This window comes from Kogia breviceps, chromosome 17 (assembly GCF_026419965.1).
Source record: "Kogia breviceps isolate mKogBre1 chromosome 17, mKogBre1 haplotype 1, whole genome shotgun sequence".
NCBI lineage: Eukaryota > Metazoa > Chordata > Mammalia > Artiodactyla > Physeteridae > Kogia > Kogia breviceps.
Window position 1 is genome coordinate 63,960,844 of NC_081326.1, and position 15,810 is coordinate 63,976,653.

At 38.6% G+C, this 15,810-nt stretch overlaps 1 protein-coding gene across 4 annotated transcripts in view; it reads left to right on the forward strand.

The window, feature by feature from the left end:
- The window catches only part of NSMCE2 (NSE2 (MMS21) homolog, SMC5-SMC6 complex SUMO ligase), a 221,352-nt gene that overhangs the window by 115,222 nt on the left and 90,320 nt on the right, over nucleotides 1–15,810 (forward strand). For 2 of the 4 annotated variants that reach the window (XM_067017870.1, XM_067017872.1), the window contains exon 5: nucleotides 2,538–2,621. The exons of 1 other annotated variant lie outside the window; for it this stretch is intronic. In XM_067017870.1, the coding sequence (XP_066873971.1) occupies nucleotides 2,538–2,621 (84 nt within the window). The remainder of the gene's footprint in view (nucleotides 1–2,537; nucleotides 2,622–15,810) is intronic. One more of the 4 variants, XM_067017871.1, reaches the window with a different exon arrangement.

The following is a 15,810-nucleotide window of genomic DNA, read 5'->3' on the forward strand; positions in this document are numbered from 1 at the left end:
AGTAAATTACACATTCATTCTCTTTTCCAATCCTTTACTCTTTGGTCTTTGTGCATTTATTGCATATTTCACTATTCATGCTGTGGGAAATCCAAGATGTTTACTTCTCATAACCCCTGAGGAGTTAGGATCTAGTAGATAAGAGTCTACATTTATACATAGAACTGTAACACAGGAAGAAATTCAGAAGTGACACCAATTTTTGTTACTGGAAATATGGCTGATTAAGTTATTTGAACAATTATCATGCTGAAAATTATTGAAACTGTTGAATATGTATTAAGAAAACATCCTCAGAGCAGCAAAGGCCTGAAAATGTAAGGAACCGTAAGGAAAGGCAAGAGTTCAGCGAGAGTTCTTTAGAGAACTAGAGCTGCTTTTACCCTGAGGACATTTGCTGATCCAGGCGAATTTGGACTTTGCCTGCCTCATGGGTAGTAAAACTACACAGAAAGCTTGTAAATGGCTAACATAAAATTTAGGGTAATGATTTTGGGGGCGGTGCAGAGTTTCTGGGGTACTCAGAATTCTCTGTTTATTGACCTGGTGGGAGCTCTGTGGGGTCATTTATTTTCCAAACTGAGCGTATTTGTTTTGTGTACTTTTCTGTATACATGTTATAATTTATAACCAAAAGTGAAACATAAAAGAACAAGTTATAAAACAATATGATCTCACATGTGTGTATATTACATAAATGTATATGTGCATGTGTGTGTATATTATATAATAGAATGTGTAATACATAAATTTCATGCATTGATAAAATATAGAAATTTATGTTTATATATGTGTAAAAATATGTGTGTTTGGGGGATGCAGAAGTTTGTGTGTGTGTACGCTTTTCAAATACAGAGAAAAAGATGTGAAAGAGTATTCTCCAACTACTGAAGACAACCTTGAGAGGTAAAATAGGGGGGAGAAGAAGCGAGAAAGGAACTTATTACACTCTGTGCTTCAAATCACTGTTGTTACAGTTTTAAAATAATCATTATTATTTAGTATTTTTTAGAAATAGTTTTTTTTTTTTTAAATATGGCTTCTGTCTCTGCCCCTTATATATAAAAGTATGTTTTCCACCAGGCTCCATACCACTTGGCAGAGTACCTTTTTTTTTTTTTAATGTCTTGTTTCTTTGCTAGACTGTAAGCTCCTAAAGAGAACAAGACAATTTTTATCTTTATATTTCTTATATCTAGTTAATCCTGGTATATAGGAGAGGATCTATAAATGCTAGTGAAAAATGAATGAAAAGTATACCTTAAGAAGAACTTAGGGCTATGGGTATCCAGTAGATATGTTTCCTTAGAGGCTGTCGTTACACTTCGGAATATTATTTTGTATCTGGCACAGCAGTGGGCATAAGGTTGGCACAGTGAATACAGGTCGATTTGAATTTAACTGACACTTTGTGGAACCTGTAGGCAAATGTGGAGTCCACCATATGGTGCCCTCTTGATCCCAGAAAGCTGGAAAATGAAAATACTCTCTGAAAATTAAACAAAGAAATTAACAGCTAATAGATTAAAGCCAAGGAAGGCAATGTGATCTTACGAGACGTAAAGACGCCTTGGGCAGAAAGATTTGACTGTAACCTAATTGAGGGTATTGACATCTTTAAAACACACAAACATGTAAAGTGTCCATCAGAAGAGCATTTTCTCTGTCTCCAAAACAGAGAAAAAGAAAAGCTATTAATGTAATTGTCATGATACCTAACAAAGCACTTGTCTGACCAGTAGCACCTGCCAGGCTGAGGCAGGCATCCAACCTGCCTGGCAGGTGGGTAACCCTGTGCGGTACAGAGCTGCAGAGCCTCAGGCCATTTTGCACTGGAATCCTGCATAATTACCTCCACTTGCTCTGCTTCCCTGCGCACCACGCTTGCCTCTGGTAATTTGCCTTCCCAAGGAGATAATTCACTATCAGGCTGGTACAGACTGATGCAGATTCAGTATGCCTGATTCTTCTGTTGTTCACTGTAAATAATAAAGTCGCCTTCTTTTTTTTTTAATACATCAGTGTCTTGTGAGTTTTGTTAGCATGAGTCTGCATTCCTGGGTCCAGTCAATGAGAATCGGGTATCAGAGTCTGCAAGGCCAATCAAGGTAAATACTACCTTGTGGGCATCTGATGGAGCGGACTACTGGATTTCCCAGGTGATACCCATCCGTGTCGTCTTGCTCCATGTTCCCTTTCCATTCCACACTTCACCAGAAAAAGTCTTCCCGGAAGTAACGTGTTAAGAACGTCTTAATAATGTGCACATTTCAGCTAGAGTGTACCAAATAATATTATGTCAATGACAGTAGACCCTTATCCTCTGAGTGAGTATTATCTGTTTGGTTGTAAATTTCACACCTGTACGGATGAATGGAATGTATATTGTAGATGTCACATGGTGAGGACCCTCAACATCTCATTTCCAGTTCTGGCTTCACAGCCTCTTCTGGCTTCACTTCTGGCTCTCATCTCATTGTCAACATTGATCCTGGCGTCATACTCAAGTCACCTCCTAACCTGGGTCTCTCTTGCAGCAGTGAAACCTAAAGAAGATGGAGGACTCAATGATTTCGACCAGATTAAGGATAAGGATGCAAGTAGAGCAGGCAATGAACGAGGTTATAGAATTTTTTTCTTCCATTCTCATCTTTCTCTCTTTCCTCAAAGTAGTCCCAGTAGCATTTGAAAGGGCTTCAGAATCCCCCACACTGCTATGGAAAAAATAAAGCACAATTTCTCGGTGCCATGTTCCGCTTACCTGTGAGTACAACGGCATGTAAACCAGATTTCAATAAATCATTAACATCAGTGTCTTGCCAAAAAGGATATCAGAGTAGATAACAGGGCAAAACCCAACTACAACTCATAAGTGAATCCTGGAATTTTTTTTTAATTGATTCTTGCATCAAATAAGTACACGGTTAGGTGGGACTTTGATAAATGGTCATTTTTCCCCTTTCTCTCCTGTTCCTCCCCTTTCACCCCAACTTCCAGCCAGAATAATTGATCACTAAATTTCACCATAAATTTATCAGGAATGTACCCAGAGCGATCCTCAGTTATCAACTTGATTTAAAATAACATATCTTTTATTAGTAGATTAGGAGCTCACAAAGATTTCAGATAGCACAGGTAAATATAGAATCTTTAAGAGACTTATTTTGTACAAACTTGGTTCTTTGAAACTATTGTTTTGACAATCACAATTTTGTCCATTTTATACAATGGAGTTCTGCAGCAAAGTAAGATACTATTGGATGATTGTGTTAAATTCATGAGGCTCCTGTATGTGTATATTACTCAGAGCTGTTCTTGTGGACTGAGGTTAAATAGTATGGGGGTGAATTAATTGCTTTATAGGTTTGTGGGCCATTCCTGATTATTTAGATGCTGATTAACCAGTCAATGAATTCTTCAGGCCTTTTGACCAAATTCACCATCCTCTGGCTTTCATTTTCTTTGGATGAAAGATGGTGCTAACGAGGAAAGGGTCCATTTTTCATCACCATGTGAGCAAGGTTTGTTTCACAGCCAGAGACAGCCTGAATGTAAGATCAGATTTACTCTGTGGACCCTCCGGTATTGGAAGTTAGGCTGGGTAGCATCGAAACACTAAAAATCAAGCCTATCATCACCTCTGAAGTACTTGTCCTACTTTAGTAGATTAGTAACAACATCTTATGATATGAAAGTTTGCATTTTCTAAAGATAAACAGGCAGTATGGTATGCTATATGCTGATATGTGGAAATACCACCCCCCCAAAATAAAAAGAAAGAAAGGAAAATCATATTCCCTAGCTTCATTAAATGTTAAATTCGTGGGGAGAGGCTGACCATAGTCAACATTTATAAAAAACACCTACGACTCTCAAAACTACCTGTATTTTTCAGAACTTAAGTACATTTCCCTACTTTACCAAAGCGCATAATGTCTTGTCAAGATTCTTGCAAATTTTGATGTGCAGAAACTTTACCCTGAATAAAGACAAAGGAGTAGAGTGAGCCAGAGAAAGATGGTCACCTGAATAGTAATGAGCGTTTGACCTACTCCTCTCCCTGCCCCTCTTTTCTCATAAGCCCAGGCCGCTGCCTTCCTGTTTTCTTTCTTTCCTTCTCTTGAAGGTCAGTGTCTAGACAGGGATTCACTGGACAGAACTGCAAAGACAAGTAGAGTGGTGGGACAGAACTATCCTGAAGTTAGGCAGCGTTATGGCAAGCTGAAGATGCAATTTTCAAAACTATACAGATATCTTCAGACCTTGACATCCTTTGTGATAAAGCCCTAACCTTTCACACGCTGGCCGCGTAAGGACCCTATATAAAATGGCAGAGTAGACAGAATTTCTTTTGCATTCTCTGTTCTACCTTTCTAAGTTCTTTTTCTGGCATCCTCGGGTTTTCTTCAGTCCGCCTGCAGCTGTCTAACTTCTCTGCTTCTTGTCCCTTTTCAGTAAAAGGTTCACCATAAGGCTTGACATCATTAAGTCAGTCTCTGTGTATATTTGTGTTGTGTGTATGTAGCTACATTTTGTTTTTGTTCATTTGTAATATACTTTAGACTATTCCTTTCTAACCTAATAAACTCCAACAGTAATATTTCTTAAGTTTCTAGGATTATTGACGCTTTAGGCAGTCTGACAGTTACACGTACGTAGGATGTTGGGCACAACTTCATGGTGTCCCTGCCCTCTTCGTACCTATTTGTGGGTCCCACCTGTCCCATGATGAAATTCCAAAGTTATCTACTTGCATGGTCACTGGTGATATCTGAAAATATATTCATTCACCAGATACTCATCGAATGCCTACGCTGTGCCAGGAACTCTGCAGGGCATTGAGATACAGTGAACGGGACATTGGCGCACCCATCGAAATTTACAGTGTAGTTGAGGAGACAGACAACTACAATACAGAATAGGTGCAGCAGCAGGGAAAGTACGGGATACTTCAGAGAGCACTTAAGATGAATGTTTAATTCAGTTTGGGGGCATCAGGAAATTCTCTTTACAATGATACCTGAGTTCTTCTAAGTAGAAGGAATGCTACGTACAAAGTCAAGAGAATTATAGACTTATATGCCTGTTGAGAACTTTACGTTTGATTTTAAAGGGCCTTAAGTTGAGGGATGGTAAGTACTGCTATAACTGAAAAAGATAACTGACTGTAGTATGGAGAATGGGTTGTGGGAAGCAGGACAGGAGGCTAGGAGACTTCAGTAGTAACCAGTAGGCAATACTAGTGACCTTAACAGTGCCGGTGAAAAGAAGAGGATGAGTTGAAAGGATATGAATTAGAAACCACAGAATTTAGTGATTTAATTCATTCCTTCAACAAATATTTGTTGTGCTGCTGTGTGTTGGACACTCTGTGAGGTATGGTGGTGAACTGTAGAGACACCATCTCTGTCTTCAAGTCTAGCAGTCACGACCTCCAGGCTTCTAGATTGGACAGCTCAGTGGATGGTGATGCTGTCCTCCAGGGGTGGAACAGACGTGTCTCCGACTGAAGGTCCCTAAACAGGAGAAGTGCTTCTTCAAGCTGTAAGTGCACCTGCTGAGATCCCAGGGTGTCCCTGCAGTTGTGAACTGCTGTGTCTAATGAGAGATGTTACTGATGGTAGAATGTTTCCATATGAGCAGTGTTTGGGGAGAGGCTTGAGAACCACTGATAGAGATGACAGTTGGTGCCAGAAAGTGGAGGAGATTACCCAGGAAGAGTGTGTTGAATGAGAGGAGAGGAAGGGTGAGGATTGGACCTGGCAAAACAATGGAGAAAGAAGAGGAACCCAGTGAGAAAGCCAGGAGTATGTAAAGTGTGTTCCAAGATGGAGCCAGTGGAGCAGATGGGAGGAGGAGGAACAGTATGGCGGCAGCAGTCAGCATCAGGGTAGGCTTCTGGTTCAAGATGATGACCTGCGCTTACAAATTACATCTCACACGTTCACCACCGCCTTAGCTAAAGGGAATCATGAATCTTCACGTCACAGGTAGCCAGAAAAAAATAATGAAATTTTATGCTATGTGAATTATATCTCAAGAAAGCTGTTATTAAGTGAAGAGAATAATAGTGATGAAGAATTCAGTCTTTAAATATATTCTAACAAAATTGTTGTATTTAAAAAAAGAATAAACTATAAGCATCACATGTGTGCGGGCGGGGTAGAGTCGAGTGAGGGAGAAGATGTTAGCCACAAAAGAAGGAGAATACATTTGTATCCAGTTACCTGGTAGCACTATATGCAAAAAGCAACAGAGCATCATCTTAGACATCCAGGGGAAAGGGCTGTTACTCAGATTTTACAGCCAGCTGAGGCATCTCTTCTTGAAAGGGCATCAGAAAGGTCATCTTTGACATTGACTGATTTGCGGAATATCCCATTCATGTACTTGCCCTGGAAAAAAGAAAATTATGTGAAGACATGCAAGCACCAAATAAGTAATTAGCAAGAATAAAGAACCTGATAAGGGGAAGAAATTATAGTAGGGTGGTTTTTTTTTTTTAAGTGGTAGGGAATTAATTGTGAATAAGAGTTGTTAATATAGTAGTAAGCCATGATACTAATGATAAATGAGTCCTCAGAAAAGAATAATGTAACAGACTAATAATAATGGGATCTGCGATTATAAAGTATTTCAACAACTTGGCAAGCAGAAGGAAGATGGAAGAGTGCAAGGAGATTCCAGAAACTGTTACTTTCTTATTGGCATCTATTAAGAAGTACAGTATATGGTGGTGCAGTGGTTAAGACTCCGTGCTCCCAATACAGGGGGCCCGGGTTCGATCCCTGGTCCAGGAACTAGATCCCACATGCGTGCCGCAACTAAGAGTTCGCATACCACAGCTAAGGAGCCGGCGAGCCGCAACTAAGACCCAACACAACCAAATAAATAAATAAATATTTTTTAAAAAGGAAGAAATACAGGATAAAGAAAGTAAAGTCAAGCAGTACCTGAGTAGAAATAGGATGAATAACTTCCGAATCAATTGGCTAAGAATGAGGGGGAAAGCAGAAGTTTTGGAAGCATAAAAGAATATAGTTTTAAATTAATACTGAACTTATTACCACACAGTGACTACGCTGTTCTGTTAAAAGACAAGGATTCGCTTTAAAAAAAAAAAATCCAACCATAATATGATCCTGAGGCACACCTTTAAAAGGAAAAATGAGAGGTCTGTAACCATAGATGCAGAGGGAATTTTTAAAAAATAGATTTGAAAGGAGTAATATGTTTAACCTTATGACAGTGAATTAAATCTGCAAAATGAATGACTGAAAATAGATTTAAAACAAAAAATAACCAAAATTGACTCAAAATGGCCAAAATTGTGAATGACGTTTACAAAAAGAAGATTAAAAGAAAGACGCTTTGCTCCCCAAATGTGCAAATCCTAGACATATTAATTGTTAAATTCTGTCAGATCTTAAAGGAACGGATATTTTCTGTGCTAGTTGATCTATTTTAAAGCATGGGAAAATACGGAACATTTCCCAGTTTATTTTAGGAAACTAGGATGACTTATGACCAAATTCCATGTTTTGTCTTTTTCTTAAAAGTTAAGAACACTTTCACATAAAACTAGTTATATGAAATCTTAAGTCAAATATTAGCAAATAAAATCTGGCAGCATATTGAAAGAACTGTACATGTGATAAATTTGGATTTGTTTCAATCATGTAGCACTTATCATTAGAAAATCAATTAATTAGTAATCATGTTGAGGTCAAAAGAGGAAAGCCTCTTCCAGCCATTTATTTCTATGAGCCAAGCATTACTCTGGTGATCCAGCAGTGAACCGAAGTAACCAAGCCCCTTTCTCTGTGAAACATAAGTTCCGCTGAGAGAACAATAAGAAATAAACAGACAGATATTGTAATAAGCACATGTAAAATTTTGGTGTGCGATAGATTTTCAAATCAGTGGGGGAAAGTTGGCTTATTCAAGAAAAACATTTGGAACCACTGATAATGTTTTAATGACACTACTTGAAATCCAAAGTTTATATTTTATATTAAAATACATTCCAGATGAATTGAATGTTTCAATGTTAAAAATTGAAGCCAAACTATCAGAAGAAGTAATCAATGAAAATTTATATTTGCCTCATGTTCTGTTAGACCTTTTCAATCATGTCAGAAGGAAAAGTGCTTGGAAAGACTAACGAGCAGAGGATAACGTCGCTGTTTCTGAGACGATAAGGACAAAAGCAACTGCTTCAAACTTGCAAACATTCAGCAAAGCATAACATTTGGAAGATGTATTTGAAAGTTTTATATACAAAAAACTGAAAGTTCAAGGGGTAAAACCCAACATTATTACTTAATACATTAAGTTTTTGCAGCCAAAGTCCAGCTGTACTCATAAGAGTCACGAACAGGCTTCCCTGTTGGCGCAGTGGTTGAGAATCTGCCCGCCAATGCAGAGGACACGGGTTCGAGCCCTGGTCTGGGAAGGTCCCACATGCCGCGGAGCAACTGGGCCCGCGAGCCACAACTACTGAGCCTGCGCGTCTGGAGCCTGTGCTCCGGAACAAGAGAGGCCGCGACAGTGAGAGGCCCGCGCACCACGATGAAGAGTGGCCCCCGCTCGCCACAACTGGAGAAAGCCCTCGCACAGAGACGAAGACCCAACACAGCCAAAAATAAATAAATAAATAAATAAACAAGCATAATCGATCTCTTTATTTAAAAAAAAAAAAAAAAAAAAGGACTCACGAACATCTTTCAAGTGCTTCTTGCAAGCTAGATGTTGTTCTGATGCTTTACATGTATTATCTTATGTAGTGCTCACAACAGTCATCTGAAATAAGTACAGGTAGTATGTTACACATTTTACAGGTATGGATGCAGAGACACAGGAAGGTCTTAGTAGCCTGCCCGAGAGCGCCCAGCTAATAACTGGCAGAATCAGCTTTGCAACCCAGTCTAGGGCCAGAGTCTACTCTCCTAACCATTATGTTGTACCAAACATGTCTCTTAATTTTCTGATCTATTAAAATTATCAAAAAAAAAACAGATTCAGGGAGGAGATAAATCTAACTTAATCTGTGTGAAGAATAAATTTGGATGATAGTTTTTCAACTCACAGCTGAAAATCCACTGGGAGCTTGTGAGGAATACTTTTCTCACATATATGCAGTCTGTGCTGGAAGGTCTTTGATGCAAGTGTTTAGAACTGAAGTTTTATTCAGTTGCCAAAATAACTTCCAGAAAAATCACTTTGGAGGATTTTTGAGTAAAATATTTCCCTGTTTACTCCAAAACAAATTAGCGGACTTTGAGTGTCACTCATTTCATCCACAGATATTTGCAAGGCTGGTTTTTCTCCATCCGTGACTATGAAAGCAAACACCACTTAGGTTAGAAGGCAAACATTTTCATCAAGCAAGAATCCTCAGGGCTTATGTTGATCAGAGCTTTTAAGCAAATATTTTTTTCCCTCAACATCAAACAAACACCCAACTCAATTAAAAAATGAGCAGAGGACTGAGTAGACATTTCTCCAAAGAAGACATACAGATGGACAAGAGGCACGTGAAAAGCTGCTCATCACTAATCCTCAGAGAAATACAAATCAAAACCACAACGAGACTTCCCCTCACACCCGTCAGAATGGCTGTTATCAAAAAGACAACAAAAAACAAAGGCTGGAGAGGATGTGGAGAAAAGGGAAGGCTGTGCACTGTTGGTGGGGATGGAAACTGGTGCAACCACTATGGAGAAGAGTATGGAGGTTCTTCATAAAATTAAAATCAAACGACCGCATGATCCAGCAACTCCACCTCTGGGTATTTTTCTGAAGAAAACAAAAACACTAGTTCGAAAAGATATATGCACCCCTATGTTTATTGCAGCATTCTTTACAATCGCCAAGATACGGAAGCAACCTAAGTGTCCATTCGTAGATGAATGGATAAAGAAATCACATACGCACACACATGTGTATAGTGGAATGTTAATCAGCCATAAAAAGAATGAAATCTTGCCATTTGCAACAACATGAATGGACCAAGTGAAATTAAGTCAGACAGAGAGAGACAAATGCTGTATGATTTCACTTACATGTAGAATCTAAGAAAGCAAATGAACAAGCATAACAGAAACAGACTCATAGATACACAGAACAAACAGGTGGTTGCTAGAGGGTTGGGGTGTGGGGGGATGAATTAAATAGGTGAGGGAGATTTAGAGGTACAAAATTCCAGTTACAAAACAAATGAGTCACAGGGATGAAATGTACAGCATAAGGAATACAGTCAGTAATATTGTAATAACTTTGTATGGTGACAGGTGGTAACTGACTTATCGTGGTGATCCTTTTGTAACGTATAGAAATAGTGAATCACTGTGTTGTGCACCTGGAACTAACATAGTATTGTAGGTCAATTCTACTTCAATTTTAAAAAATTGTTCCCCTGAATCTGCCACTGTTTTAATATTTTAAGTTTGAGATTAAAAAATATATATTTTAAACATTAAAGGCAGGATTGGGATTTTTAAGGTTAGTTAAAGGTGGCATGGACTTTTCAAAAACATTGAGAAGCTATTTTATATGTATGCTTATCGGTATGGAAATGTGAACGTGCTCACAATGGATTTTTCAAAAGCAGCAAAGCCTTCCACATCCTCTCAGATTTTTCTAGCCCTCTAACTAATCTGAAAAGGACTGAGATGCTGTTGGGATCTCATGATACTATTGAATTTCTATTTATCCTTCTCTTTTTAAAAATAAGTGTAGTGTATCTCTATTGATAGATTGCTGTTGAAATGTTTATAACATAAGTCTATTATTTCCTTATTGTGGATGAACATTTATTAATTAAAAATAACCCTCTTTTACTTTTTTCACTTTTATTCTCATGAATTAAGGTTTATGTGAAATTATTATAGCTATAATTTCTTCTGATTGTCACTTATTTGTCATGTCACTTCCAAGCATTTATTAGTTTTTATCTTTTAAATCAGTCTGAGTCTTGATCTTTAAATAGTGAGGTTTACGTTGACATTTGACAACAGTGTTATTTATAACATCAATATTAGCCTACGTCTGCTAAATATTTATGTATATTATAATAAAAGTATATACAATATGATCCCCATTTTTTATAAAATAGACTTAAATCTCTGATATGCCATATGGAAAAGAATCTAACTCCACAGCTATTAAAAGTGGTTATCTTCGATGTTGAAACTACAGGTGGTTTAAATTTTTATTTATATATATGTTCAAAGTTTTTGTGGTAAAAAGGTTTTGTTTCCTAATTTTAAAAAGTTTAATAAGGGAGTAAGACAGTAAACTATAGGACAAAGGCAAATGTCAACAGCTATCTTATATTCCAGCCATACCCATTAGAAAGTATAATGGGAGGGAGGGACAAAATTAACATGCAGAGAATCCCATTCTCGATAATAATATAAAATGCCCAGAAATGAGCTTAAGAAATATGTAGCTCTTTTCAAAAAGCAAACTTAAATTTTTCTGAGGTACTTGGAACAATGGGAAATTATATCACAGGCCTCAATACGAAGACAGTGTTTTTTATTTTTTATTTAAAAAAATGTTTTATTTATTTATTTATTTTTGGATGTGTTGGGTCTTGGTTGCTGCGCGTGGGCTTTTTCTAGCTGCGGGGGGCTGCTCTTCGTTGCAGTGCGCGGGCTTCTCATTGCGGTGGCTTCTCTTGCTGCGGAGCACGGGGTCTAGGCGCGCGAGCTTCAGTAGTTGTGGCACACGGGCTCTAGAGCACAGGCTCAGTAGTTGTGGCGCATGGGCTTAGTTGCTCCGCGGCATGTGGGATCTTCCCGGACCAGGGCTCGAACCCGTGTCCCCTGCATTGGCAGGCAGATTCCCAACCACTGCGCCACCAGGGAAGGGAAGCCCCGAGACTGTGTTTTTTAAACGGGAGAGACTTGAATCTGTTTAAATTATAATGCAAAAAAGAAGAAACTTAAATTTTTCACACAAGGGAAGGAATGATATTTCATCAAGTAGGATCAGTAGCATTTGGTGCCTGAGTAGTCAGGGACCTTGAATAAAAGCTAGGAGGTAGTGATATTTCCACATTTCTAACTTCGGTTCCTAGGCAGAAGAGGATCTCATTAACTAATAACAGCTGAATAGCAGCCGTTTATTGAGGGCTAATTATGTATTAGACCATGTGATAGTTATTTTCATAAGTTAGCTGATTTAATCTTTACCACCCTCTGAAAGTTATTAACCCCACTCTTTAGATAAAGAAGCAGACTTTTTGAGCAATGATAGATCAATCGCCTGAGGTCTGACAGAAGGCTAAGTGTCAGAGCTGAGATATGAACTTGGACCTATAGTCTAAAGTCTTTTCTTCCTACAGTACACTCCACTATGCCTTCACCACCAGACAGAACCCAGAAGGAGAAGCAGGCTTTGGTTTGGGACCATGAGTTTGGTTTTTTAACATATTGAGCTTAAGAGATTAACAAAATATCAGCTTGGAGGGAAACCATTGGAAATACTGTCTGGAGTCTGGGGAAAGACTCACCTACAGATATCCTTACCAGGAGGTGGTCGAACCCTGGCAGATAGCTGAGATTGCCCAGGGGGAGGGAGTAGTCAGAAAAAAAGAGGATGGAACTAATTCTGGGAACACCAACCTTTAAGAAGCAAGTAAAGAGAAGCTAATGTATGAAACTGGAAAGGGATGCTTAATAGAAGAAAGAGGAACAAGCAGGTAAAATAAACACACTGTACTTCATCAGTTTTAAGACAAGTGTTTTTGTATTTTAATCTCTAAGATTGGCATGTGTCTTATTATCATCTTATAATTGATAGATTTTTTTTTTTTTTGCTTACTGTATAAAATAATGGGGCATTTTATAACTGAAGGAGTATAGTTGACCCTTGAACAGCACAGGTTTGAGCTGCATGGGTCCACTTACACTTGGATTTTCACCTGGACAGGGGGTCGGTGCCCCCAACCCCGACATTGTTCAAGGGTCAACTGTATTTTAATGTGGTAGTTAACAATCAATTAAAAATCAATTGTGTTTATCCATTTCTAAATTATCTTATAATGAAAGCATATGTTTCACCTGTATAGCTTGTATAAACAGTGCATAAATTAGATTAAATGGATAGTTACACGTGGAGTGAGCAGTTCAGAAGTTCAGGACTCAAGCCCTGGAGCAGAGCAGGGCTGTTCGAATCATCCTCACCTATCCCTTGGGCAAATCTCGTTACTGCCTTAAGCCTTGCTTTTCTTACCTGTAAAACAAGGATTCACAAATGATGCCTGTTTCTAAAGACTGTTGTGAGGAGTAAATGAAAAATACACATAAAGCACTTAACACTGTGCCTGGCAAATGAGTAAGCTGTCAGTCAACTGTAGCTGTCGTTACTGTATTCTGTGTTGCTGTTTTAGATTGCAGAGAAATAACTGTTCTTCTGTTCCCACCCCCAGGGTACTGCCACTGTCTCTTTAAGTAAAGCTAGGTTCCATCTGAAGTAGGCAAATATGTTGGAAGCTTATGTAAGCTCCCATGTTGCCTTGTCTTGAAGAATGTTCAACTGTTTTACCTGCTAGAGAATTTGAATTAGCAGGTGTTCACAGATTCTGAACCATTTTGTGCCCAACCCAAAGCCTTGTTTATAGTTAGTACATAAAGTACTGTGATAATGATTAACCCCGAGGGGCAGGCTTTCTTTTCCGCTCTAAACAAAAAAGATGCAGCCTTTGTGGATGGGTGTTTGGGAATTCCTGCAATCAATATGTCTCAGATGGCTTGCAAGAGTTTTATGTTTTTGTTTTTCTTTTTTTTTTCCAGTTTATCTCTGATCTGTTCCTGGGGGTCTTGTTTCTCAGATGTTGTATTGGGCAAGATGTAGTCACTACAAAAACATTGGGTAGGGAGTGCAGATAATGTTATAAATATACCTCTCAGTTTGTGTAGTAAAGGAGCATCCCATGTGATTTATCTTTATTATTTATTTATTTATTGCTAAATTAGCATTGTGCTCTTCCTCCACATTGCTTAAAATGCAGTCTGATTTACAAGGTAACTGCATTTAGGAAGTTACATTTCCTAAATGTTCTGCTAGGCAGGAAAAGAACTCTGAGGGGAAAAAAATTCATTCCTTTGGGGAAAACTGATACTACTTTCTTGGTAAAGCGCTTCTATGTATTCAGTGAATGGACAGTTCCCACCATTTTTTTTTTTTTTTTTAGTAGGTGTAGTCATTATAACTTCTATAAGATTATCTAGTGTTTTGGAAGCTCCTCAGAAAGCCTAGAAGAAATTAAATATCTTCAGGTCTAACTATATGTTTCTAAAGCTATAATTAATTATCTCTCTGTATTCAACAAATTAATTTTTTTTTAATTTGCTCAAAATTCAACTTTTAGAATTAGGCTTGTAATTTGAACCTTATTAATGTCAAATTATTTCATTTCCTTTGACTTTCATAATTACATTTAATAATTCAAACTCGAATACCTCAGTTCACATTTGTGTTTGGATCAGTCATGCTTAAAGATGCCTAATAATTAGGGTCTTATGCATTCTTGCATATTCTGTTTAATGTCTAGATGCATGTCAGTGCATAGTATTTGAGTCGTCGGTGTGCCACAAAACATTTTACCAAGACACATAGTGCATCATCAAATGATTGAATTACACTGATAGCTGTAAATGAGACCCAATTTGCAAAAGTAAATAGTGTCCTCCTTTAAAAGAAAGAAAATTAACAATGCTCATCGCTCAGACTCCAAGGTTTAATTAACTCTGACTTGCTAAAGGAAAGTGAGCAAATAAATAGCATGTACTTCCCACAAAAAATAAATTATGAATCATTGCTATTTTTTAATATAACTGACCCACACAGAATCTTTGCCATATTCTTTTGTCTATGCGCCTCAGGTTTTTTGTTTGTTTTGGTTTGATTTGGTTGGGTAAAATGAACGACTATGATCTGACTAGCTTATAAATCCCTCCAACTTCTAAAATGCTGTAGGACTGACTTCCTTTGAGCCTTGTTCCTCTTGCTAATTGATGTGGTTGAGTGGTCTGAAATCAGCCTCCTTGGTGCAAGTTATTGTGAAGTTCTGTGAAGGTAGTTTGGTCCAGGAATGAATGTATTCATTCAACAGACACATGGCATGACCGTGAGTCCTGAAAGAGCTCATGGTCCAATAGAAGAGTATGGTGGTTTTAAAACATGGCCCCCCAAATTCTTTGACACTCCTCCTGTCAAAAGTTAGAGCTCTACCTACCCCTACCCCCACCCCCACCCCCACCCCCTTGAATCTGGGCCCTGTGACTGCCTGAAGATAGATTATAGCAGAAGTCTGTTCTGTTTCTACTCAGAAACTATATCAGTTTCTGGGCCCAGGCCTTAAGAAACTAGCAGCTTCCACTTCCTGTCTCTTGGAACACTCTCTCTTGGAACCCAGCCAGCATGCTGTGAAGAAGCCTAAATGGCCCTGTGGCAAGACCCAAGTGGAGAGGAGCTAACAGGCAACACCTGCTCGTCAGTTCTAAATCCCCCGGCTTCGGGAGATCTGCCCTGGCTGACACTGCGTGGAGCAAAGACAGGCCATTCTCGCCAAGCCCTGCTCAAGTTGAAGATTTGTGAGCAAAATACATGACTCGTGTGTTCAGCCACCAAGTTTTTTTTGTCAGAACAAGGAGGTAGACGTGCAAGCAATTTTGAAGCAACGTAGAGTTACGGCGATGGCAGCGTGCCCTGGGCATCGCAGGAACACGAGGCAGAGACACCTAATCCTTCTATCAAGGAGGACTTCCTCAGGGAGGTGACAAGTCAACCGAGTCTTGA